Here is a 27,859-nt window from a genome sequence, read left to right on the forward strand (position 1 = left end):
TTGAGGTCCATATCTGTAATGGTATAGTCTACCTACATGGGAGTTTAGGGTATATCTACCAAGAGTGTCTCCCTTGGTGCGGCCATTGAGAATATGAAGTCCGAGGCTTCGACATAAGTTCAGCAATGTTCTGCCACTTTTGTTTACTGTGCTGTCATATCTGTTCCTCTCGGTGTGCACCGAGCTGTCACAGTCAGTGTCTGCTCCGAATATATAGACATTTCCGTCAGTTGTCAGGTAGTCTCTCTCCCTCCCTGTTCTTGCATTGAGGTCTCCAAAGATGAGAACATTGCCCAGGGCCTGAAAATGGGCAGCTTCCCTCTGTAGGATCTCAAAGCTGTCGGGATTGAAGTATGGAGACTCTGGTGGGGCTATGTATGCTGCACAGAGGTAGACGTCAGCCGGAGAGGTGAGGATGGAGCGGCTATCCTTACTCAGATGTGGTTGTCTCCTCTCTTTACTGGTCTGATCTGCTCATGGAGCTCCTCTTTATACCAGACTAATATTCCTCCTGAGCTCCGGCCCAGCTTGACGCTTTTGTTTTTTAGAGCAGGGACACAGATATCCCTGTATCCGGTGGGCACCAAGGATTTATTCTCTGTTTTAGTCCATGTTTCTAGGAGGATCTGTATGTCAGTGTTTTTTAGTCTTTGGGTAAAGTCTGGATCGTGCGTCTTACATCCGAAGGCTGAAGCGTTCAGGCCCTGAATGTTCCAGCTGCTGACAATAAGAGCTGTCATTTTTTGTCCGTATACCTTGTAATGAGCTGCCCTGTGTAGGACAAGCTGGATTATAGACTGGTGGCCATATTCTAGCAGTTTGGTCCAGTCAGTGTTCTGCACAGAGTGCATCTATCTATTGTCTATCTATCTATCTATCTATCTATCTATCTATCTATCTATCTATCTATCTATCTATCTATCTATCATCTATCTCATATCTATCTATCTATTTATCTATCTATCTATCAAACCATAAATTATCTATCTGTCTATCTATCTATCTAACCATAAATTATCTATCTGTCTATCTATCTATCTATCTATCTATCTATCTATCTATCCATCTCCTATCTATCTATCTATCTATCTATCTATCCATCTCCTATCTATCTATCTATCTATCTATCTATCTATCTATCTATCTATCTATCTATCTATCTCATATCTGTCTAATATCTATCTATCTATCTATCTATCTATCTATCTATCTATCTATCTATCTATCTATCTATCTATCTATCTCATATCTGTCTAGTATCTATCTATCAATCTATCTTCTGTCTATCTCGCATCTATCTATCCATCTATTTCCAGTTTTATATGTACGCATGTCTTTAAGTTTTCTTTATTATCTTTTAGTTTTAAGTGTCTTTACCTCTGCACTTGGTTATACCTGTGTATCTCCTGAATATATTTACCTGAAACTCAAAATAATCATCAGCAGATGTGTTCATAATATTGCAAATCTGAAAGAAGCAAAATTCAGTTTTCAGTTTACAGATTTGGAAACTGTAACAATAACATATGACTGTTATTAGATGAGCAGCTCTCTAACTAATCTGAAATGAAACAGTTTATAGGCTTGTATGTTCTGGACAATCCCCTTTTATGAGAAAGGTCTTCTGACAATTGAAGTATTCTGCTGCAGTGCCACCACAGGGGATATGATGCATTACACACTTGTCCATTTCATGAACGGATGTACTGATGCCATGGGGGCTCCAGAGTGGGAGACTCTTTTTTCGAAGCTGCCCTATAATTTGGCAGATGATACTCTATTAATTCTATGCTATTCATTTGTATACAACAAAATACATGAATACAACCAGTAGATCTGTCAGATACCTTTTCTGCGTGCTGTATGCACACTCATAGGAAGAAAGTCAGACTTAGTAACTTTCCCTCTACCCTATGTTGCCCTCTGATGGAGAAGCTTAGAGGCCAGGGCAGTTTTAATTCTTAGTGGCATCTGTTGCTTGTGTAGTGTCTTTTTTAGTGCTTAAAAAATGTATTAAATTATTAGATTTTTTTGTATTCTGTTCAGCTGGTAGATGTATTAAAAGAGTTTTCAAACTAACAGCATTTATCCCCTATCCTAGGTAGAGATGATATGTGTATGATCACAGGGAGCCTCGCACAAATCATGAGAACTGGGGTCCCCGAGTCCCTTGTGTGAATGGTGCTGTGGCTCATTTCTATGGGATTACTGGACTTCGATGGTGTCAGTGTGTGGTGCTGACCACTCTACTTTTTCGTATGGTGGAATGTTTTGCCCTCAGCCCCAAACATTGCGACTGTGGCGGCAGTACAGCACATTTGTCCTCAAGACGGCAATATAGTTGAATACTGCATGACCCAAAAGCTCCTTGCCCCCCTGTTCACATTAATAGGCCACAGGTCACTAGGCCTGAAGCCTATTAGAGGATGTATCGTGGCGCAATGACCTGATCGAGCCGCCTGAGCCGGGACATATGCTGCAGCAGGAAGCAATCTCTGTGCCTTCACAGATGACGGCAGTGTGGACGGGAATTAGGTATTTTATTTTTTTGTCACTATGTCTGCATGGCTATTGGAGCGCTATAGAGATCAGGCTGCATAACTACTGGGGTGCTATAGGGGATAGGGGCTCCATGACTAATGGGGCCCTATAAGGTTCAGACTGCATAACTACTGTGGTCCTATTGGGATCAGGGGCTGCATAACTACGGGAGTGTTATAGGGGTCAGGCAATACATAACTACTGGGGTGCTATAGGCGTCAGGGGCTACATAACTACTAGGGCACTATAGAGGTCAGGGGCTGCATAACTACTAGGGCACTATAGAGGTCAGGGGCTGCATAACTACTAGGGCACTATAGAGGTCAGGGGCTACATAACTACTTGGGCACTATAGAGGTCAGGGGCTACATAACTACTTGGGCACTATAGAGGTCAGGGGCTACATAACTACTTGGGCACTATAGGGGCTGTATAATTACTGGAGTGCTATAGGAGTCAGGTGCTCTATAATTATTGGGGCACTATGGGAGTCAGGGTCTGCATAACTACTGGGTCACTAACTAGTGGAGGGCACTACATGGGGCCTTATTACTACTAAGGGCTTTAGATGGGTCTTTACTGTGCATACTATGAAGGGGCCTTATTACCACTGGGCACTGTATAGGGGGCCTCATTTCTACCGGGGGAACTATAGAGACACCTTATTACTAATGGGTGCACTATAGTGGGCAGTACTATTGGACACACTATGGTGGGCACTACTACTAAGGGCCCACTCTTGGGGAACAGTATCATTATTTGGGGCATTGTAGAGGGAACTGATTACTAATGAGGGAACTCTGGGAGAAAATTATAACTATTGGTGGGACTTTTGTATTACTATGTTGGAGCTATATGTATGGTACTGTTATTTTGTAAGATGTCTGTTTGGCAAACTCTGCAGAGATGAGAAGCAGCTAGAAAAAGGTATAATGAGCGGAATAGAGAATGTTGGGAAAGAGAACATCTACATCAGAGGAAACATCACTTGTGAGGCACTGGATGTAAAAGGTATGTGGTGCTGGATAGTCCTGTATGTTTGGTAGCATTGAATGTAGTATTCATCTAGCAAGTAAAATATGTCCTTAGTGGTAGGACAGGTGGTACTTGTGATTAGTAGGGGCCCCAGTGGTTGCCCCACCCCCCATCCCCGCAGTCATGCATTTATCACCTGTCACGGGGTTCCGAAGGTGCACTCGGTCCCCCATTGCCCGCAGAACTGTTGCTTAGCTTTTGGAATGAGGCTCTGTGTTTGACCTCATTCCCAGGGCGGCTTTATTAGCTGGGTGGCTCCTTGCTCCTAAGTCTGCCTTGAGCGCCGAGCTGATCACTCGGTGCTCGACTGGTTGGTCTGTCGGTCATGTGACGCTGGCCACGTCACATGACCCTCACTCCCCACTATAAATACAGGCAGCCTGCTGGCTACAGGTTGCCTGTTAATTTCTAGGTTCCTGGCTATTTGTTGGACTGCTGAATACTTACCTGATCCTGTTCCTTGACCATCCTTTTGCCTGATCCTCCTGTACTGCGCATCCGTCCTGGTATTGTGACCTCGGCTCCCACCTGACTACTCTCTTAGGACTCCTCTTGTACTTCTCTGCTCTCCTGGTATTTATGACCCCGACTTCTCCTGACAATTCTCTGCTTGCTCCATTTGTACTTTGCAGCTTTCCTGGTATTGACTCGGTCCGTTCACGTCCTGTTGTTTGTCTGTCTGTCATCCCTGCACTTACTCCAAGTTAGGGATTGCCGTCCAGTTGTCCCCTGTCATTAGGACTCGCGAGGCAAGTAGGCAGGGCCAGGGGTAAGGGTGGAGCGCAGTGGTCACTTCCCTCCCCCCTGTGTGTGTGTGTACGCGACCGTTACATCACCTTTATCTATTCTATGTATAGAGGATAAATGTTGTTTATGGCAAAACCCCTTTACTAATATATGTTTAATGTATATTATACTTACAAGACCATTTTCTGCAACGTATGTAGGAAGTTTACTAGCCAAGGCCCAATGATCTGCAGGTGGGTTCCTGTTAAAAACATATTATTAAACCTTAGTGTTGTTGTGGAGAGTAGGACTTGGCATTATCAGCATAATGGCTTTCTTAAGAATGTCTGCGCTTTGTGTAATTTCAAGCTTCTCCTTGTCATGCTCACAATCATGCTGATAATTTAGCTATTTTTCCTGAAAACTTGCGGACTTGGTCTTCTCTTGATATCCAAATTTCAGTCTGTTCATATATACTTTATTGTTATGCTTATGGGTAAAAATTCACTTGTCATCCACTGGACTCTTTACCAGCACTAAGGTATCAATAATTCTGCCTCACATCTTCCTTCTCAAGTGCTCCTGCCTAAAATTGCTACAGATGGAAAGATTCTACAGGTGGGGGCATGGCGGCAGTTTGCAGGTGGTGGAGTGCCCACCTTGCTCACCAAGGTCAGCACTTCTCTCAAATGTTTTGGCATCCCCAGGACATCAATACAGTTGAACCCTCAGACAGAGTAGGGAGTCATAGCCTCCCTGCCCTAACATTCTTCGTCTTGTATGCCGCAGGCCCTCAGGCCTTTGTCCTATAGGAAGTTTAGAATCTTGCTACAGGCGGCACAGTAACGCCAACACATTGGGCTGTCTGACTGATGTGTTCATTTTCCCTGCTATATATTTTCTGAGCTGTGTGATCGTGGTTGTGCAACAATTTCTGTTTGGGTCTGTTCTGATTCTGTCTGCTTATTCAGTATTGCAGCTTATATCTGTCTCCCTGCTCTCTTCGGATTGTGTTTGGATATGTTCAGGTTCAATCTGTGTCTGAATTCTGACCTTGTTCCGTCTGCCATTTCCCTGTGTCTGTTCCATGGATTAGTATGTACTCTGCCTGACCTTGTCTGGCTCAGCCTGTGTTTGCCTTGAAGTCATGTATTCTGCCAGACTGTTCTCCACCTAGTTCCGTTCTGTCTGTGTGCTTTGCCTATGTCTCTGGTGCTTTGCACTGTAGTCTCTAACACCTATGTGTCAGCTGCCAACTACACTGGGGCTATTCCAAAAGGTAACGGCCTGGAGGCCTGCCTGCAGCGAAGTCCATATCCCTGTGTACGGGTTAAAAGGTGAAAACCAGAGGACTGCCAGGACAACACCCTCTGTATTAGCCAAACTTCAAACCGGTTAGTTAACAGAGTGGTTCCACAACCTTTGCTCGTAAGAGTTTGCACACTCCCTGTCCTTAAGATTGGGGTATTGGAAGTATCAAGCCCTGCTTCTATCATGGTATGGTATTACCTGGGTTGGGAGCTCACTCAGGTGAATGATGTGTTTTTAGCCCGCCCCCCAACTATGACTCTATTTCTGATCTTTGTTTTTTGTTTTAATATAGAGTATTGTATTCTTTATCCATTCCTTTATGGCCAAATTGTCATCTATGTCAATTCTTATGTACTGAGTAGTTAACTAATTGAAACTCCTGTTTGTGATCGAATGTGCATAGCTGTAGTGTTTATGAGATCAACAGGAACTACATGTAGGTTGAGATGTAAGAAAAAGCACATGTAAGTCCCTACATACACAGGGTTAAGCAATCTTCCTAAAATGGGTCCTGCATGCTTTTGATTATCTATCTCTATCAAGTTCTGCTTCTGTCATTCAAAAGATATGATATTTGTGTATGGCTTTGCAACAAAAGGAAAGTGATGCTTTTGTTCAATGGAGCAACCATAAAATGAGAGACAGAGTATTGGCAAAGTGACTTCCTTCTTGAATACCATTCCCTGTTAAATTATACAGTAGGGTTGAGTAGTAATATTTTAGATTATAATATTAATACTTAATGCATGGAGTTGTCAAGTGAAACATATTGCTGTGCTGTAAAACTAGTCATTGTAAAATAAAGTAATGCTTATCTCATTAAAACTTACGGAATAACTTTAATTTCTTCTTTTCCATGCAATATGTAGTCGATCACTTTATAAAATGATATTTCCTGGCAAACAGAAAGCAAATGATTAAAATTTTGTTGAAGAATGAAAACCACTTTTAATCGTAATCTTCCAAATAGCATTTTGACAGAAATAGCTATTGTAGAGGGCTCTACACTCCAGAATCCTGGCTTCAAAAAGTCACAAAATAGATATTTGTATCTTTTTGGGCTTTATTTGCACACTTTTTGTGACTTTTTGCATTTTTCACCGCTCATCTAGTTTTGCAAAGTGGGTGGGAAAGTGACTGTGTTACACAAGCCAAGCTAACTTAAAAGGGGTTGTTAAGCCAGTATATATTGATGACCTATGCTCAGGATAAGTCGTCAGTATCTGATCGGTGGAGGGTCCAACTCCCTGGATCCCCACTGATTAGTTGTTTGAAGAGGATGCAGCAAGCACTACTAATTGGTTATGTCCAAAACTTGTCATTTTTTTTCCAGTTTGAAATCAGGTATTTTTTTCAAATAGGGAACAAAAGGGGGTTTTCAAAAAGGGAAAATCACTTTTTGAAATCAAACCAGACTGGCAATCAGCTGATCATGGCAAGTTGAAATCCCTTGTGATAAACTGTTCCCAGAAAAGACAAACCCTTTCATGTGTTTGCAGGATGTCAATTGAATTAGTGGGCTAAACACAACCGATTTAACAGGCACCAAAGTATTTAGGAGGAGGTAGTGGGGTGAACTGGTGTATATACTTCTTCCTCACCTCTTTGAGGATCCAAGGGGCTTCATAGCTTTCACATTTGCGGCACAGTTGAAATATGCTGGGGTTCGGCCAGAAAAAAAGCAAAAAACGCTATTTATCAGGCTGATTTAATGCCGGAACAGCCTGCTGGAAGGCTGTACTGCAAATCTGAAAGAAGCCTAATAGATCTTATTGGCACCATCTAATTTCCAGGAAATGTCAGAGGGCGGATGTCCAGTTATATCAATTACCATGAATGCACTCTATATTGTGGGGGTAATCACAAGTTCACCCACTATTTTACCATGAATATTACATCTTATAAATGTCTTTATCTAAAAAGTTGTCTTCATTAATCTGCTCCTACTACTACTATTACTACTCTACTTCTACACACTACAGTATATTGTAACTTTGACACTGACTAAACAATAATTGTTTTCATATTCTGTATATATGGGGTTTACAACTATAGAAGATCAGGGCGACACTGAAGGTTAGGGAGAAAGCATTTACAATAGGAAGGTACAAAATGTAAATCTGATGCCATACTCTCCCATCCGGTGTCCTTGGTCCTGAATATGGCGGCACTTCACCCATAAGCACTGGCCATTGATCAAAAAATTCCTGCAGAAAGAGCATAGTATTAGCAAGGTTGTTATGGGTGACCCACATATATTGGCAAATACTAAAATGATTATCATACATGATGTCTGACAAATTTTATCCCAAAAATTCACATACTGAAGTTTTTTGTGTTAATATGCGGTAAAAGACTGTATCCAGACATACTGTAAATAAGAATGCATTGGCTGCATACCTCTGTACCTTATTGATTTATGCAGAATAGATGTTACTTTTCTATTGTATTTAGATTATATATATTTTAATAAATAATTTTAATATGAAACTGCTCAGTCATTTGTACAAAAATAGTAAAATTATACATGAAGCTACACAATTGTGTATCACTCAAAAAACACCTTTGTCTTTGTCATGTCAAGAAGTCCCACGGAGTATCTATCACAGTTAAGGAAGGCTCGGACTGTATAAAGGGCTTTGTGAAACTGTCTCTCAATGTCAGTAAGCTCTTCAAAAACCTTGTTGGCTGACCACAACAGTATCTATAGAAAAGAGAAAAAAGGGGAAAAGCTTAGATTTTGAGCTACTTTTCGAGGGGCATATGCAGATATCTTAGGGTATCATGGCAAAACTTAGTAAGGACCTTCCTTTCCGAGAGATTTCTTCAGAATTTACATTAATTTTAATTGAAGATGAATTTTTTAATAATAAAAAAATGTACACCCACTTTATGGCATGCATAATGGCAGCAGTAAAATCTCTATGCAGCAAGCTACCCCCTAGAGGCAGCTAGAGGAAAATGCCATGGTTTCATATCGGGAAGCAAGGTGAATTCAGCACTCGTTTCTCCCCATCCTCAAGTGCCATAGCAGTTGCATGGTTTGCCTCTATGCTACATACCCCATTGGTTGTTTCCATACACCAATGTTGACAAGTTTCTCTTCAGACACTGCAGTTGAAATCTAGTATTACATGCAGCCCAATAAAAAAGCTGTATTAAGTCTGCCGGAGAAGGGGCAACAAATTTTAGGTCAAAAGGGGTTTTTATATCTTTTTTTTATTACATACCAAATACTTTATTTCTTCTTAAGGCACTCAATGCATTGCATTGATCTTATATTTACATACCTGGCCCCTTCTAGTTTCACAGTTGTGAAGGTATGATAGATGATACACCTTGAGTATCAAGTTGGCAAAGTTGAGGTACTTAAGGAAAATCTGAAAAAAAATATATAAGATGTACATAATAAATCCTACTTTAAAGAAAACAATTATGTTATATTTTATGATATATTTGTTTTTCTTATCTCACTTGATATATAGTTGGATTACCCATAAAACTATTTGCAAAGGTTACTGATAGCAACAAATGTGGATGTCTTAGCTTACTAGTCGACATGATTACATAGTTTTTTTTGTACCCTGATCTAAATGGACTGGTCCAGTCTAGTTCATGGCTCTCAGCCAAAAATATAATATTCTATAATTAATATTCTATATTCTAATATTTTTTATTGTTTCCTATTTAGGCTTCAGTTGCATGGCTATGCCACCTCTATGCTGTAGATTTCTGCAATTTCACCCTGTCAGATATGGTACGTGCAGGTATTTCCCAGCAAAGTGAATTTGTGGGGGAGAGTGTACTTTACCTATCAACTTATGTCTCCTACTGACTGGTGCACTGGGATAGTGCAAAACAATGATAGGTGTCCTATATCTCTTCCAATATCATAGCATAACTGTCACAACCAGACAGTTGAGAAGCTCTGACAGGAGCTTTCCAGATCCTCCTCCTTGAGTTTCTTTGTTTTGGTTAAGTTCCTCATCTCGTTAGTCTATCTCAGCTGTCATGCAGTTGGACTGATTGCTTCCCTTTAAGTTCCTCCCCATGATGCATTAGGTTGCAGCTTATACAACTTCCTGGAGTGTGTGTGCTTGCTGTTTCTATTTCCCAGTCCTCTGCAAGATAAGTGCTGTTCCTTTATTTGTGATTTTCTGTCTGCTGGATTTTCAGGTGACCCTGACTCCCTCCGTGTCTAGTGTAGGGAGCCGGTGGTCGTGTCCCCTCACTATTGTAGGGTCTTCAGGTATTAGATAGCCGAGGTACGTGGATATGCGCCCATCCACCTTTGGGGTGTTCGCATAGGCTGAGCAATTAGGGAGAGTGGCAGGTCTCATGTAGGGGTCTCCCTTTTGTTCCTTAGTTGTGGATCCAGTGAGTCATTATTGTATTGCATTGTCTTGTTTCCTGTACACCATCCGTGACAATAACAATGCTGAGTTTGCCTTGCCAGGGCCAAGGGAAGCGCAGCAGTGTTTAGGGGGTGGCATATAAATGTATAAATGAGTGACCTTTTTGCATCTTTTTTACATTTTTTTAATAGATGCTGCCGGCACTGTGGCTTTAAGACAAACCCAAACACCGAGCCTCTCATGTTGGCCTGCTACTTACAAAAATGTTTATCACTAATAAAGCCAACTATACATGTGGCATATGATGGGTGGTCAAGCGGACTTAAGCAAAACATGAATGACGGGCTGGAAATAGAGTCCTCGGCAGCTTCTAGCCTTGCTTTCTCTCTCTGTGCTCGGCCAACACAGCATGTTCCTTGCTCCCCTTGGGAACTGGCTGTCTCAGCTTTTCAGGATGGGGAGCCACTATTGCTACCCATGCTGCACATACCTAAACTGTGAAGAGACTGCTATTTATAGGAGATAACAAAGGCTGACTAGGAGGTAGGGTTTATTAGAGGATGGCATACAGGGACAGTGTATAACAAGGGTTTGCATAGGGTATAACAAGAGATGACATAGGGTGACAGAGTATAACAGGGGTAACAGGGAATCCAATCACTAGCAGATTCTGAACTGCACCATTCAGCCTTAAATGGAACTTGTCACCTCCAAAAACCATCCCAAGCCGCCAGCAGTACCTGAGAGTAGCCAGCAGCAGGTTTCCAACGATCGTTTTATTCCTGAAGGCAGATGAAGCAAAAGCTCAGAAAACGTTCTTTTATCCCTTGCCCGCGTGATTTTCTAGTCATGCTTGAAGTCAAGGGGGCCACCATCCCTGCCCCTTCGCTGTGACTGACAGAGCTTATGCACGAGAGTTCGGCTGCCTTTGCCAAACAGCCTGCTGTCAGTCACAGGCAAAGGGGCAGGGAAGGGGGCACAGTTACCTTGACTTGAAGCAAGGAGGCCACTGCCCCCTTGACTTCAAGCATGACTTGAAAATCACGCGGGCAGGGGATAAAAAAAACTTTTTCTGAGCTTTTGCTTCATCTGCCTTCAGGGATGCTGGCGGCTTGGGATGGTTTTTGGAGGTGACAGGTTCCCTTTAACAGCTTCAGATAGGAATGAACCAGAACGTCATGACTGACTAGTCCTGTCCACTTCAAGCAGAAGATACAAATTATCATCAGCACTAGTGTATGTTCACATTTGCTATGCTTGTTTTATTAATATACTGTATATCCATTTTTTGCTTAAACATGGCATTTTTTGGGGAAAGTACATCAAGCTATATTCAAGGATATACTGATGCCATTTTGTATCTTCTACATGGGTCATAACAGGGGGTGAACACTGGGTGATAGGGGATAGCATAGGTGACATGGAAAGTGATGGAGCAGAACCAATAACCAGAACCATGGGCCCTAGGTACTGTACCTCAAATCTGCGGCAATCCTGCCATGTCTGCATTTAGTGTTTCAGTGAATCCACACAGGTTGGAATTGATACAGCAAAATTCCAAACTTTGCAGGTAGCATATGCAGTGGATGCAGTAGCATATTTCTATGGCAAAAGTTCAAGGCAGACTCTCAAATTTCAGTTGCAGTGTTTGAATATGGGAAAGCCCATTCATATGTATATGGTACAGACTGACACTGGATTTGATCTGAATTTTGGCACAAAATCCATGTGTAATTCAGAATGTCTGAAAGTGGGTATAATGGGGTGTATTCAGTTTGTGTGCCTAGGGAAGCATGAGCTGAAAATACACCCCTATGGCTTGCAGCTCTAGATTATACTTCTGAAGACTGAGTTTTTCCTACACTGCCTTGGGCCAGTTTGAGACAAGAGTGAATCACTGCGTGAAACACACTCCGTGTGGGAGCACATGGTCTCAGTCTTTGACTGTACCACACAGCATTATAATGATTTATAATTCTGCGTGTCTCTGTCCAACCTCAACTGTAATGTTTTCCACTGACATGGCAGTATGTCAGTACAAATAATTACAGATGATGCCATGCAGAGATATACGGCATTATAAATCTTTATAATGCCATGTCGCCTGGTCAAAAAGGCAGAGTACACTATGGGAATTCACGCTCTCACATGGAGCGTGTTTTACGGAGTGAGCACTCTCATCTGAAATTTGATTTTCTCTCGCTTGGGCTAAGTATAAAGTACACTGCTTTCCCCAGTTGAAGGTTTTGTTGGTTATGTGTTAATTCATAGTTTTGATACCTTCAGTGTGAATCTACAATTTTCATAGTCATGAATATAAAGAAAACTCTTTGAATGAGAAGGTGTGTCCAAACTTTTGGTCTGTACTGTATGTGTATATGTGTGTATATATGTGTGTAAATATATGTGTATATATGTGTGCATATATGTGTGTATATATGTGTGTATATGTATGTATGTATATATGTATGTATATATATGTATGTATATATGTGTGTATATACTGTGAGACAGTGACAGGTCTCACTCAGGTTAGAGGCAAGGAAGGGGTGGATAGTTCGGTCCACACCCCTATTTCACCACAGATGAGACCAGCTGGAAGTAATCAGGCTGGCATAAGGCACCTCCCAGGGTGTCAGAAAGGGGGGAGTGTGTTGCCTGTGGACAGAGGCCTGGAGGCTCTGTGTGGTCCACGCCAGAAGGGTTGAGAGACCACGATTACCCAAGAGACACTGGACTGGAGACAGTGGGGCGTACTGTGCTCTGTAAAGCCAGGAGGCTGTGGGACATTGGCTTAGAAAGCCGCACGAGTTCACAGGGGGTGAACTGTAACTCAGGTGAGTCAGGAAACTGTGTTAGTTAGAGCCTAGCCGGGCAAGTGTTTATTATTTTGTCATTTTGTTGTTGCTGGTGTTGCACAATAAATGCACTGTTTGGACATTATATCCGTGTCTGGTGAAGTAACCTGTGAGAATGACCCCCGGAGAAGAGCTAATCCCCCACAATACGTATATATGTGTGTGTAAATATGTATGTGTATATGTATGTATGTATATATATATATATATATATGTATGTATATATGTATGTATATATGTGTGTATATGTGTGTATATATGTGTATGTGTGTATATATGTGTGTATGTATGTATATACAGTGCTGTTTGAGAATTTTCTATATTTCTGCATAAATTCAACATAAAATAACATCAGATTTTCACACAAGTTCTAAAAGTAGATAAAAGTAACAAAATCAAACAAATAAATCAAACATATTTGACTTGCTAAATAAGTTTTGGAGGAAATGATCCAATATCACATATCTGTGAGTGTCAAATTTGAACTTTGTGCAGCAATAACTGCAACTAATTGTTTCTGGTAATAGTTGATTAGTCCTACACAGCAGCTTGGAGGAGGTATAGCCCATTCCTCTGTGTAAAACAGCTTCAACTGTGGTGAGTTGCGGTGTGGTGAGTTTTCTCTCATGAACTGCTTGTTTCAGGTCCTTCCACAATATTTCTATTGGATTAAAGGGGTTCTCCGGGCTTTTTTAATATTGATGACCTATCCTCAGGATAGGTCATCAATATCAGATCGGTGGGGGTCCGACACTCTGATACGCCATGGGACTGCAGCAGCGGACAGGAAGAGAGAAGGGAGACGGCACTTGCGCACTACGCGCCGTCTCCTCGTACAGCTGATCGGTGGGAGTGCCTGGTGTCGGACCCCCACCAATCCGATATTGATGACCTATCCTGAGGATCATCAATTAAAAAAAGCCTGGACAACCTCTTCAAGGTCAGAATTCATTGTTTAGAATTCATTGTTCTATCAATGAGGGCAAGCCGTCCTGGCCCAGATGAGCAAAACAGGCCCAAACCATGACACCATCACCGTCTTTCACAGATATGATGAGAATATTATGCTGGAATGCAGTGTTTTCCTTTCTCCAAACACAGTGCTTCTCACCTTCCGGGCAGCAAAGTGCTTTTTAGAGAGCAGTGGCTTTCTCATGCAATCCTGCCATGCACACCATTGTTGTTCAGTGTCCTCCTGATGGTGGACTCATGTAAATTAACATTGCCCATGCGAGAAAGGCCTTTGTTTTGTAACCTTTTCCAGTCTGGTGAGCATCAACAACTCTTCTTCTGAGATCCTCCTTTGTTCATGCCATGATACACTTCCACAAACATGTATTGTGAAGATCAGACTTTGATAGATCTCTGTTCTTTAAATAACAGGTCTCCCACTCCCACTGATTGTCATACCATTTATTGAAAACAAATTTCGCCTTCAAATTATTAGCTTATCCTAAAGGTTTACATAATTTTGCCACTCACAGACATGTTATATTACATTTTCCGCAATAAATAAATGACCAAGTATAATCTTTTTGACTCATTTGTTTGATTTGATTATCTTTATCCGATGCATATTTATGCAAATTATGAAGGGTTCCACTTTTAAGCACTAATATATATATATATATATATATATATATATATATATATAAAATTGATATTCCTCACCTCTTCATCCTTCCTAGTAAAATTGGAACCATCATTTTTGTTAACAGCCATTATTACAGCCACTACATCTTTTCCATTCATTACAGGGGCAGCCAATATGGACTTCGTTGCATATTCTGTAAGGTTATCTACGAAATTGCAAAAGTGGGTGTCCTAAGGAAAACGACATGTTATGAAACATATAACTTTTTTGCCTCATACACAACCTAAAACATGAATAGGAAAAAGCTGAGAAAGGGGAATGACCCAGTTTCAACAAAGTTATAGAACTTGCTATGAAATAGCTCAATATTTACTTACCATACGTTACCCAAGATGATATATTCTGGTTGTGAAAAACTCATTGAATATATTCTGTAGCCATTTATAGCCTACATTTTACCTAAAAATTACTAGAAAGGCTAAACTGGTAGGGCAGTGGACATGGATGGTTTGCTTCTATTTTAAGCATTCATCAATTCATGGTTGCTGAAGGGATATAGTCATAGAGCAGAACATAATGACCCCTATTTTTGCCATTAATGGTGTCCTTGGTAGGTGTCTTGTCTGACTAAGCAACATTCAACCATGACTAGGTTTAGAGCTACACTGATGTAGTCAATGTGATGTAGAAGACTGCTTATCTCTTTTCTTAATATGTCAATTTATATCTCCCATACATATGTCCTTCCTTCCTTAAAATGTTCTTTACTAAATAACTAAACCAGCATACAGCTACACTTATTGCAATAATATTTGACACCAGAAGATGGCAGACGATGTCCATTTTTCTTTTACTATAACTTACAATATTACCAAATAATTTAAAGTCAAGCCCAGGTGTTTAGAATAGAGAAAGTGCAAACTCAGAACCCCCCCTCCCCCCCCCCCCACACACACTCCACCGCAATCTGATTAATGTTATTTTAATAAATGGTTTGTAAGTACTTAAATCATCTAACAAAGTTGTTATGTAAATCATAAGGGAAAAGATTGCATATAATAAAAACATAGTAAATAGCAATTTTCAGACAGTACATTGCTGCTACCCAAATTCTGGAAGGACAGTTTAATGTCATATCAATATAAACATTACCTTTGGTCACATTGGCCAATTTCACACGAGTGCAAGAAATACGTTCTATTTCCAGTCCTGATTGCTGCTCCTATAACATGAACCCATGGCATTTTAATGATTTATAATGCTGTGTGTACCTGCCTGACCTCAGCTCTAATAATTTGTACTTATGGCATTATGTGAGTACCCTTCATTTCAGTTAAGATTGGGCAGGAACACACAGCATTATAAATCATTATAATGCCGTGGGTGCATGTCATAGGAGCAGCATTCAGGATGGAAATATGACACACAAAGCTTATTTCTCACTCTAAATATATTCGTGTGAAATTGGCCAAATAAGCTCTACCATTGCAAGTGGAACCTTCAGCCAATGACATTGTATGCCACGTCCAGATGTATTAAATGTTAACTTGACGATTACCACGTTAATTACACAGCAAACGCCATTGACAGTGTCAAGTTTAAGTTTGTTGCAACTGTGTTTAATGCAATGAAGCGGTTGTCTGGGATATATTAAACCCTTCCCAACATCTGTCCTATATCTACAGTGAATGTTGGGATTTTAAAATATGGCATTGGATCAGGAGTCGCCAGTTGGGTCCCTGCGATATCTCAGTTCTATTCACATGACGGCTGTAGCCAACCACTGGCCTGGTTGTGTGCATGAATGGTTTCTGAGGCCAGGGAGAATACCAGGTTCCTGTTTTTAATCAGTGCTACATTTCGCCTTATCAAGGGCCTGTGCTACTGGTATTCTTTTTTTATATATTGGCTTTGTGTCTTGTGTATTATATAGCTCAATAAAATTAAATTTCTTTTTGCTATACATTGGGTGTGTGACTATGAGATCAGATGTGACAGTTATATATTTTCACTATGCCACTGACCTTCTTTAGCCTGCTGTTGCTGATTTGGACTGGTGGTGTGAGCACTCGTTCTGGAAGTAGAAACCTTCCCGGATATTGCAAGTGGTTCTAAAGACTGTAATGTGGGTATTGAAAAGCTGCACATAAAGACTGTTTTGTTGCTTTATGTGACGAGCCCCATGCCTCTCATTTATATCTTTGCAACAACTAAGCTCTGTGGCACACTGGCACAATGCTCTGTGCAATCATCAAGACTGTGCCCTCTCTGAGAGACTGTTACCTGTATGCTCATTGCCTCACTGCTGTTAAAGTTAACCTTGTCAAAGCCCAAGTGAGTCACTGCACCATCCTTGAGTGGGGGTACTATACAATGGTCAAAGGCCACAGATATGATTTTCTGATCCTCTTACACCTTTCCTTCCACCATGCCATAACCCTAAAGGGGTTGTGAAAAATTGGGGAGGTTACGTATCTGCTTTCCAATGCTGGCTCCATAGGGCTCTCTCATTAAAAACATCCATTTTGACTGCTTATAGCCAATCACTGGCTGTAGAGGTGACCAGATCCCCTTGCATAATGTGATCATGTGTCATGATGTAAGGGGAGCCAGTGGCGGGGTCCCAGAGGTGTAAATTGCAGCCGTCCCATTAACTTCAATGAGATAACTCCATCCTATTCACTTGATTTGGAGGCAGTTGTCCCATTGAAGTGAATAGGGATGGAGAAGTTGCAATTACACCTGCTCTCTTCTGCAATGTCAATGACAAGCGTTGCGTTCTCCTTAAACAGCTGTTTAGAGGGAGCGGTGCTGGCAATTGGGCCCTCGCCGATCTGATATTGATAACCTATCCGGAAGATAAGACATCAATATAGCAATATTGCATTGTGTTTGGTTTTCCAATAACACATCTGTCTTTTTTATGTTTGATTTACATTTTTAACCAACCCTCTGGCAATCTCCTGGTTGAACATTAGAGCCATCAGTTAGAGCAGTGGAGAGGGTTTAGGAGGTCTTCAGCCTGGAACACTGCACATGAAAGGACCACCACCATGGCACCTTTATTGTGATCACAGCACCAAAGTCATTAAAAAGTCTCCTCAGTCATGTAAGAAGCATGAGCACCCACCAAAGTGTGTATAAAGCAAATATATCTCTCACATATCAACCTCTGTCAGCAGTTTTGAGGGGTCAAAGCTACTGACAGACTTGTTTCAAAGAAACAGAACAATTGAGAAAAATGGAAGGTTACAATGAAAGTAAATAAAGCGCTAGTAGCACAGAAGCAAAGAATGATAGTTACAAAGCAATATGGAACAGGAATATTTAGACCTAAGCCAGAATCTAACAAATTGTGGCAGTAGTGTTGGTCGAGCACTTTTGTTGGGAAGTACTGGCACTCACTGTAATGCCGTAGCCATGTTGGTTACTGGCATTACAGTGATTGGCTGGCCAGAATGTGTCATTAGGTGCTATATAGCACCCGATGACACGTGGTTCGGCTCAGTCTTAGTCAGGGAGAGCTGCATCAGAAGCAGCTCATCCTAAATATCTTTGACATTCAGTTTAATTTATTTGCGCATACACTTACAAAATCTGCGCTACTGTACGTGTGACATACTTGCAAGCATATATACCATTTAATATGCTCAAGACGAGCAGTAAGGGACGGGGAAGTGGCTGTGCTGCTGATGGTGCACGCAGAGGCGGTGACCATGGGCGCGGTGAAACTGTGCCTGCTGCCAGAGCACAAGAAACACACTCATCCACGATACCTAGTTTCATGTCCCAGTTTGCAGAGCAGCGCAGGCACCACTCTCGAAGTCACACCAGTGCGACCAGGTGGTCGGTTGGATTGCAGCAGATAATGCTTCCAGTCGGTTAAGCACCACCCTGTCTTCCACAAAGTCCAGTCTCAGTGGTCAAGAGTCTGGTCAACAGAATCCTCACCCTGATCCTCCTTCCTCCCACCATGGAGAGTCTTGGTAAACAAGTGATCCCACACTCGGATATTCCGAGGAGCTCTTTTCATCGCCATTCCTTGATTTGGCCCTCTCGCCAAGCCCGCTTTAAGAGGGACATGAGGAGATCTTGTGCACTGATTCCCAAACTCTTGAGCATCCACAGTCAGAAAAAGATGACGGTGGGGAATGGCAATTAGTGTTTCACGAGGTGGATGATGGTGATGAGACACAGTTGCCAATAAGTCAACCGCAATTAGTGTCTCAAGAGGTTGATGAAGAGGATGAGACACAGTTGTCAATAAGTGAGGTTCTTGTTAGGTCAACAAGTCAGTAGGATGACCAGAGTGAGGAAGTGGAAGAGGAGGTGGTTGACGATGAAATCACTGACCCAACCTGGGAAGGTGGCAAGCCGAGCGAGGACAGCAGTACAGAGGTGGAGGGATCCGCAGCACCGCAACAGGTTGGAAGAGGCAGTGGGGTGGCAAAAGGGAGAAGGCAGGCCACACCAAACAGGCCTGCAACTGTTCCTCGGAGCACCCCCTTGTGGCAATCTCCCTTGCCAAGGGTTAGGTGTTCTGCAGTCTGGCGCTGTTTTGAGGAAAGTGCGGACGATAAAAGAATTGTCATTTGCAACCTGTGCTGTACCAAAATGAGCAGGGGCATGAACACTAGCAACCTCACCACCACCAGCATGATCCGCCACATGCCATCAAAGCACCCTAATAGGTGGGCCAAATGCCTGGGTCCACAATCAGTGTCTGCGGGTCACGCCACTGCCTCCTCTTCCCCTGTGTTATGTGCTGGCCAATCCCCTGTCCAAAATGCAGGCCCGGATGCCTCCTGCCCTGCACCTGGGCCTTCGCAAGCACCATCATCTAGCACATCCACTCTGTAGAGCACCCTGCCATCCTAAAGTGTTCTACTCGAGCACCAGAGCACCCGAGCACTTTGGTGCTCAATCAACACTATGTGGCGGTTGAGCGAATAACCTTGGAATGAGTAAATAGTGAATCAGTAAATGAAACCTTACTAGAACATAGTGTAGAGGGATTCCCAACATTATTAATGCCAGGGAATCCATGAAAAACACCTACCCTTAATGGCATTCCTGCCTCATAGACACTCACATTCTGTATTTCTTCTTCAGTGCTATAATTTGGCTCAGTTACTGTACGTTTAGTGCTTTACAAAGCATCCTTGAGCAAGCTGAAATTGCTTTGCCGTCATCATTGGGAAAATGAAAGGCCTTGTTGCCTCATTCAGTGAAAAACCTGACTGAGGGAACCCTAGGGTCAGTGGCGTAAGAACTGTTCTTTAAATAGAACTCTCCCTTGGCCCCCTTATTGCAGACCTCAGACCAGACCACTAAAAATATTAACTTCCCTTCTCCTCCTGTGGGTGTCTCTTCTCTTCGTGCAACACTGCTTCTAGGCACACCTCACATCGCACAGCATCAGGTCAGTGCGCTCCTACGCATCCTGTCTTGAAGCTGTGCACAACCAGGACTTCATGTGTTTGCGCCCCGAAGCAGCCCCTTCCCCTGCTTCCATGGTAGCTATGCCCCTGCCCATGGTTCTTGGTAATCCTGACTAGAAAACACTGATGCAGAGTATGACGAGTAAGGTTGAATCATGGTAAGGGAATATGGGCATATGGGAATCAATATTTGTGAGTAAGCCAGGGTCTTTTGTGAGGACCTAGTCACAGGGTTGACTAAATTGATCCACAGGAGATACATCTCCAAAAATCCATACTGGCTCAAAATGATAGAAAGTTTTTAAAAAATGTTTTCCAAGCATGAAGCATTTTTGTTAAGTAGTAGGAGGCGACAACATGTGAAGGAGCGTCATCCATGAGTCAGTTCCTGGAAAATGCTACAGCTTCGGCCATGAGCACCAATAGAAAAGAAAGTGGGTTGTCCGGGTTCAGAGCTGAACCCGGACATATCCCCATCTTCACCCATCTGGCCCCCCCTGATATGAGCATTGGAGCATTTCATGCTCCAGTGCTCTCCTTTGCCCTGTGCTGAATTGCACAGGGAAAAGGCATTTTTTGGACATCCGGTAAGTATCGGACTGCTAGCAGTGTGCCGTTGTAAACAAAAAAAAACTTGCCCTACTCCAATGCTCATCTCGGGGGGGGGGGGGGGGGGGGGGGGGGAGCAGAGGGGTGAAGATGGGGATATGTCTGGGTTTAGCTCTGAACCCAGACAACCTTTTAAGTGGGGACATATTAATTAAATTTGCAGCATGTTACCCTTGGCAGTGTAACCTACTGATGTAATCAGAGACACATAACTAGGCTGATCAGGTCCTTAGGCAGGCTCGGACTGGCCCACCAGGGAGCCGGGTAAATCGTCAGTGGGCCCCTGGGATTTACAGTTAAGGATTAGTGCTGTGCAGCAGGCAGCTCCAGCGCTGCTGCCTGCCACTTCAATAAACTCACTTAATGTTAGCAAGTGGCGAGATGACTGATTGATGATCACCTTGCCACTTCACTTGCCATTCTAGGCTGCTGCTAAACAGTGCCCCCACAGCTGATCGCTCCTTTACTCTTCTTTTACTACTCTTTATGCCACTTACGATTGAACTCAGTTTCTTGGTTTAGCGCAGTCTCCGTTCAGGCCCCACCCTTTTCCTCTAGCCACTCCTCCTATTGGCTGCTTGCCTTTCACAGTCCTGCCCAATGCCAGAGTCTGCATCCTTACGCAGCACAGGCTGCAGTGCTGCACAGCCAGTATGGTTATAGTTTTCCTTTCTGCAACTTGCTGTAATTTTATGTTGCAATTATGATTCGGGCATCTTGCATTCTCACCCGCTGCCCGCACCATCAATTGCCAATACCAAACCAGAAACCACTGTATACAAGCAAATAAGGGTGGGCTCACACTTGCGTTCTGGCTTTCTGTTATAGGTTCCGTTTATAACGGAATGCCCAGACAGAATGAAAAAAACGGAAACCTTTAGAGGCATTCCGTTTTGATCCGTCACAATAGAAGATCTGTCTGGTTTCTGTTATGCAGGATGGAAAACAAAGTACTGTCGACAGGATCCGTTATGCTTGCCCATAGACTTCCACTATGACGGATCAAAACAGAATGCCTCTTAAAGGCTTCCGTTTTGCATTCCGTTTGTGCATTCCGTTCTAAACAGAACCTTTAGCAGAATGCCAGAACGCTAGTGTGAACCCGCCCTTAAAAGGTTTCTGTCACCACAATTATCTCTATTAAACTGGCTGACATTATCCATGTGCAAATGTGAGTGGAATCTAACTCTGCTATAATTTTTTTTATGTATGCCCCTGTTACCGTATATGCAATTTTTACCTTTATGAGATGCAAATTAGCCTCTAGGAGCAGGGTGGCGTTGCTCCTGCTCCTAGAGGCTCCTTTCTCCAACCTCATTGCACACCCTGGCAGTGGGACAGGGCCAGGCAAGATTTCGTCTCCTCCTGCCGGCCCTGTGTGCTGGGGAAATCTCACGCCCCTTCACTATGCCTTCGCCAAATACTGGACGGCCCAGCGCAGTCGCAAGATTTCCACAGCACACAGGACCGGCAAGAGGAGGTGAACTCAGGTCTGAAAAGTTCTGAGGGAAAGGGTGGTTCATCAAGGATAAGGAATTTCCATGTGTGAGTGCTATCCAAACTTCTACTGACTGTAAATAACAGATACATTATCAACTACAATGAATTGCTTAATGATAAACACTTTGATATAGTGTAGTGCACAATGCCATTCTGTTTTGCACACTGTATTGTGTACTAAACTGCAAAGATTCATGTATGTAAGGCCACAAAATGAACAAGTAATATTTCCGTTGATGGCAGCTGTAGGGTGGGCCCATAGAATCATTTCCACTGGTGGGCCCTAGGGACCCCAGTCCGGACTGTCCTTAGGAACAGAATTGTAAGAGTGTGCAGAAAAGAGAGGAGAGATCCAGAATCACCAAAGTGTAGTGGTGTCAGAAGCACCAGAACTTTGTTACAAAGTGTCTGCTGGGGCTCAGAATAGAGTGGCACAGGAAGAGGAGGCAGCCACAGCTTAGAGCAGCGCTGCAGACCGGAAATCTCTGGATAGACAGGAGTCAATATGAGTACAGCACCTGTGCAGGAACCAAGTGGAGTGTGTGTGAGAACTTGGCAGTGCTGTGGTCCATGATACCTGGGGCATCAAACTACTAACTTATAGGGAGACTTCCATCAAATATGTTATTTTTTAAATCTCATATTAACAACCAAAAATGGGTGGATGGTTTTCTGGATATAAATTTTGGAAGTCACTCTGTGTATTCTACTTCCTGTCCTGGCTCTTTAACTTCATGTTTGGACTTTAAGCAAACAGCCTTGCTTAACTTTTTTACTCAGACCATCACTAGAGAGAGCCCCCTGTAATGACTCAATCAGAGCATCACATCTTATACTACTCAATGCAAAGCTCTTTTGTGGGCATCTTTATCAAGGCCTATTGAGAGAACAGAGCTGCCATACTGTTATCTCAATTCTGAACCAACTATTATCATGTGGATTACCTTGCAGATAAGCTCTTCTCCTCACAGCAGCAGTGAACTGACAATTTGATAGAGATCTATTACAAAGGTTTAATAATTTGTCTTGACTGCTACAGAAGGACACAAGTTTGTGTTTTCAAAGGCATAATACCGCTGAAATGAAAAACAAAAGCAGCCAAAAATTGTAATAATTTATGTATATTAACTTTTAAAAATGTACCCCTTTCTGATTAAAGTGTCCCTTTAACGATGTACAGACATTCTCTGTAGAATTGTACTGTGTGCCAGTAATGAGTGGTGGGATGCCATAGTTACCAAAGACAAATATCAACATACTGTATATAGCATCTAAAGACTGTTAAGTTGCCTATTATCATGACTGTAAAATCCAGTATATAGTCCAGAGCTGCCTGTTTATTACCTTGACTTATCCTTTTTGCAACATCTCCTACAGTAAGGCCTCATGCACGCGTCCGTATGTATTTTGCGGTCTGGCCCCTTATAGAACAGTACTGTCCTTGTCCATAATGAGGACAATAATAGGACATGTTCTATTTTCTTGCGGAATGGACATACGAACATATGGAAAAGGAATGCACACGGAGTAACTTTGTTTTTTTTTGCTGACCAATTGAAATGAATGGTTCCGCATACGATCCGCAAAAAAACAGAACGGACGCGGAAAAAAATACTTTCGTGTGCATGAGCCTTAAAGAAACAGTGTCTAAATTGTATGCCCAGGGATAGTATGGCCTATACGTCTGGCCCAGGATGCATTTTAAGCAGATTCGATAACATTTGTGTTGAATGAGCTGGAGAAAATGAGTAGATAAGGTTCTGTTTATCTGCTTCAATTGTAACTTTGCTGCTGTTCTGACCAGGTCATGTTGAAGGTTCCAACAATAAAGTAAATGGATTTTGTATATGGAAGTAGACTGGAGGATGCAATATAGTTTTTCTGGAAATGGAAAGTGAAGGGATGTAAAAGGTAGCTGGTGATCAAAGTGGTTAACCAGTGCTTTTATTGACTGTAACACAGGATCAATGGGCGGGCTGCTGTTCCTTTCACATTTTAATAGTAACTCTAGGCCCTGGCTTATTTCTAAAATAATACAGTATTAGCTGGCTGATATTTTCATTCTATCATAAAGCAAATATCCAGTAGATGCCATAAATTAGTAGCATCCCAATGCCTAACAAACTTAGACAAGTACACCAAAACCCCATATGGAAATGTACTGCTGGCACATATATAAGCCCTGCTATGTGATGTTTGCGTGCATTAGATGTAAAGCTTTTTTGTAGTATATAATTACATAGTTAAAAAATACATAAATCCATCAAGTTCAACCAACGGATGGGTGGTGTCGTGGATTCCAGAAGCATGTTCTGAGCATTCTGGAGTACGCTGGGCAGATATGACAAAGGTGTGGTGTAAACTCAGTGTCAGACGGAAATCCCTTGGGCTCACCAGAGGTAATGATTCTGAGGACCCACTCTCTGTGTTCATGGGTCCTTAAAGAGGACCTTTCACCGATTCTTACCCTATGAACTAAGTATACATACATGGAGAGCGGCGCCCGGGGATCTCACTGCACTTACTATTATCCCTGGGCGCCGCTCCATTCTCCCACTATGCCCTCCGGTATCTCCGTTCCCTAAGTTATGGTAGGCGGAGTCTGCCCTTGTTCCTCTGTAGCGCTGGCCAATCGCATTGCAGAGCTCACATCCTGGGAGAAAATAACCTCTCAGGCTGTGAGCTCTGCGCTGCGATTGGCCAGCGCTAGAGCAGAACAAGGGCAGACTCCGCCTACCATAACTTAGGGACTGGAATCTCCGCCTACTATAACTTAGTGAGCGGAGATACCGGAGGACATAGCAGGAGAATGGAGCGGCGCCCGGGGATAATAGTAAGTGCAGTGAGATCCCCGGGTGCCGCTCCACATGTCTGTATAGTTAGTTCATAGGGTAAGAATCGGTGAAAGGTCCTCTTTAAGGGCCCTGTTTTACTAGGGATCCATTATTGTCGGAGCTTGGGCCCACTGGATGATCCTATAAAAGTGCGCTGTGCCACTTTTTGGGAGTGATTTTGGCTGTTTTGTCAGTGGAGTAGGCATTTGTGCCAAATTTATTATATACTTGCATAATTTTGAGGGAGTTTTGCGCCATTCTCAACAAATTGCATTTGCTAATTTGGTATGGGCAACCAGATGTTTTCTGGGAGGGCTTCAGTTTTAGCCACATATAAATTAAAATTGTGACATTTTGAAAAAAAAAATGTTGCAAGTCACCTTAAGAAAGAATACTGCAATCTGCTGGTGGCGTACAGACTGTCAGAAACCTCTATAATAAATGTGGTTAGACTTTAGACTGAAAAATCCATAAAGTAGTTCATATGCCAAATTTAACATGGCTTAAACCCAGCTTAAAACCTAGAAGACACTAAAAACACAGCAAAAAAAATCATATATGTATTAATAAATACATTACCCTCTTAGACAGACTGTCAAGACATGCACCAGATTATCATAGGGGCTCATGGATGATAAATCTAGTGCAGGGATAGACACTTTTGTCTAGTTCTAAACCAACTATAAGTTGGCTTACTTTAAGACAGTATTTTATACCAAAATTATGATGCAATTTTAGGCTACGTCCCCTTTCCCTTAAAGCCATACCTGCTCCACTAAGCTACGCTACTTTTCATGAAAGTCAAAAAATGGAGAAACTCTAGTTGCACCACATTGCTCCAAAATTGCATCAATTTATGCCACTTTTTCAACAGATTCTAGAAGCGGACACGTTAGTAAATTTGACCTACAAAAAGAATGAAAATTTATTAAAAATATTACATTTGCTGGATATTATAATAATACAGAACAAAACAATATATGTGTACTGCTGAAAAAGGGGGGGCAAAACCCCATACCGAAAGCACCCTGGTGCCAACAAAGCCAATAAGTATGTAATAAATAGGATCGGACAATACCAGTTATAACACGTCACCACCTAGTAACTAGTCATAATACATGTACAACAGAGACAATATATATGCAATAATTCCATATGAGATGCAACAGGATGGAAGATGACAAATATGAACATCATACAGGTCCATATATATTCAGCATATAAAGCATTCAATCAAATGCCCAATGACAACATCCCTTACAAACTGATAACAGAAACTGCATCAATGTAATGAGCTCTGCAAACCCATACCCTAAGACATGTTATATGATGGATGTAGCGTGACCAGGATATGAACCACCTCGACATGTGTTTCACCCTCTGGCTTCATCAGGAGGCACGTGAAGGTTATAATGTATATATATATTATGTATATATACTCACTATAGGGTGATGATCAGAACATCAATTGAACTCAGGGCTCGGCGTTGCATCTGATGGCTTTCTTGAGGCAGCTCAACTCCAATAGTCTCAACATTAAATTGATGTGGCTGATTAGTCAGCAACAGGTGGAGTTTTGGGATATTTTGATAGTAAAAAATATTCATGGATACATTTCGACTGATATTTTTAGGATATCTACAGCCACCAACTCACTCCTGCATGCCAAATGTTCCCATTATCCCAAGATCCATAAAGTTATTCCAGTGGGTCAATTTCTTCGACTAGGACGCAGTTGTTCTACCGATAACTGCTTTGAAAAGCAAGCGGCTTCCCTTTCAATACGGTTCCAGGAGTGTGGCTACAGTCATAGGGATATTAAAAGAGGTTATCATAGAGAAAGGAGATCCCTGTTGGTAGGTAAACAAGAGCCCAATACTGATAAAAAAAAAACAAGATTTATTTACGACCTTTAATGCAAATTGGGGTGAAATATTTGAAATTTTGCAATGGCATTGGCTGATTTTGCTCGCTGACAGTGATCTAGCCTCTGTATCAGGCCTCATGCACCCGACCGTTGTGTGCACCCGTGGCCGTTGTTCCATTTTCCGTGATTTTCTGCGGACCCATTGACTTTCAATGGGTCCGTTGAAAACTCTGAAAATGCACCGTTTGTCATCCGCGGCCGTGATCCGTCTATCCTGTCCGTCACCTGAAGGGGTTAATTGTGTGTATCATAGCCCCCTGTAAGAGATCAGGGGTTGCCAGGCAGCAGGAGGCAGACCCCCCTCCCTCCCCAGTTTTAATTTCATTGGTGGCCATGCGGCCGCCACTCCCTCTATTGTATTATTATCATTGGTGGCACAGTGTGCGGCCCCCCCGGCCTCCCCTCCCTCCCTTTATTGTATCATCATTGGTAGCCAGTGTGCGGCCCCCCCGGCCCCCCCTCCCTCCCTTTATTGTATTGACCCTGGTAGCCAGTGTGCGGCCTCCCTCCCTCTATTGTATTATCATTGGTGGCCAGTGTGCTCCCCCCCCGGCCCCCCCTCTATTGTTTTAATATCGTTGGTGGCCAGTGTGCGGCCTCTCCTTCTTCCCCCCCGATCATTGGTGGCAGCGGAGAGTACCGATCGGAGTCCCAGTTTAATCGCTGGGGCTCCGATCGGTAACCATGGCAACCAGGACGCTACTGCAGTCCTGGTTGCCATGGTTACTTAGCAATATTAGAAGCATCATACTTACCTGCTGCGCTGTCTGTGACCGGGAGCTCCTCCTACTGGTAAGTGACAGATCATTAAGCAATGCGCCGCACAGACCTGTCACTTACCAGTAGGAGGGGCTCCCGGCCGGTCACAGGCAGCGCAGCAGGTAAGTATGATGCTTCTAAATATTGCTAAGTAACCATGGCAACCAGGACTGCAGTAGCGTCCTGGTTGCCATGGCTACCGATCGGAGCCCCAGCGATTAAACTGGGACTCCGATCGGAACTCTCCGTTGCCAACAATGATCGGGGGGGGGGGGTGGGGGAGAGGGGAGGCCGCACACTGGCCACCAATGATATTAAAACAATAGAGGGGGGGCCAGGGGGGGCCGCACACTGGCTACCAATGATAAT

General features: G+C 42.7%; 1 protein-coding gene across 1 annotated transcript in view; it reads right to left on the minus strand.

Annotated features, from left to right (window-relative positions):
• PDE6A (phosphodiesterase 6A) overlaps positions 1-27,859 on the minus strand; it is a 167,849-nt gene that overhangs the window by 57,542 nt on the left and 82,448 nt on the right. Inside the window, exons 2-8 of the mRNA XM_040415694.1 lie at positions 14,498-14,650; positions 8,904-8,993; positions 8,177-8,317; positions 7,746-7,820; positions 6,444-6,508; positions 4,498-4,564; positions 1,421-1,468 (exon numbers count right to left, since the gene is read on the minus strand). Coding sequence (XP_040271628.1) covers positions 1,421-1,468; positions 4,498-4,564; positions 6,444-6,508; positions 7,746-7,820; positions 8,177-8,317; positions 8,904-8,993; positions 14,498-14,650 — 639 coding nt within the window. The remainder of the gene's footprint in view (positions 1-1,420; positions 1,469-4,497; positions 4,565-6,443; positions 6,509-7,745; positions 7,821-8,176; positions 8,318-8,903; positions 8,994-14,497; positions 14,651-27,859) is intronic.

The sequence above is a fragment of the Bufo bufo genome, chromosome 1, assembly GCF_905171765.1.
Source record: "Bufo bufo chromosome 1, aBufBuf1.1, whole genome shotgun sequence".
NCBI lineage: Eukaryota > Metazoa > Chordata > Amphibia > Anura > Bufonidae > Bufo > Bufo bufo.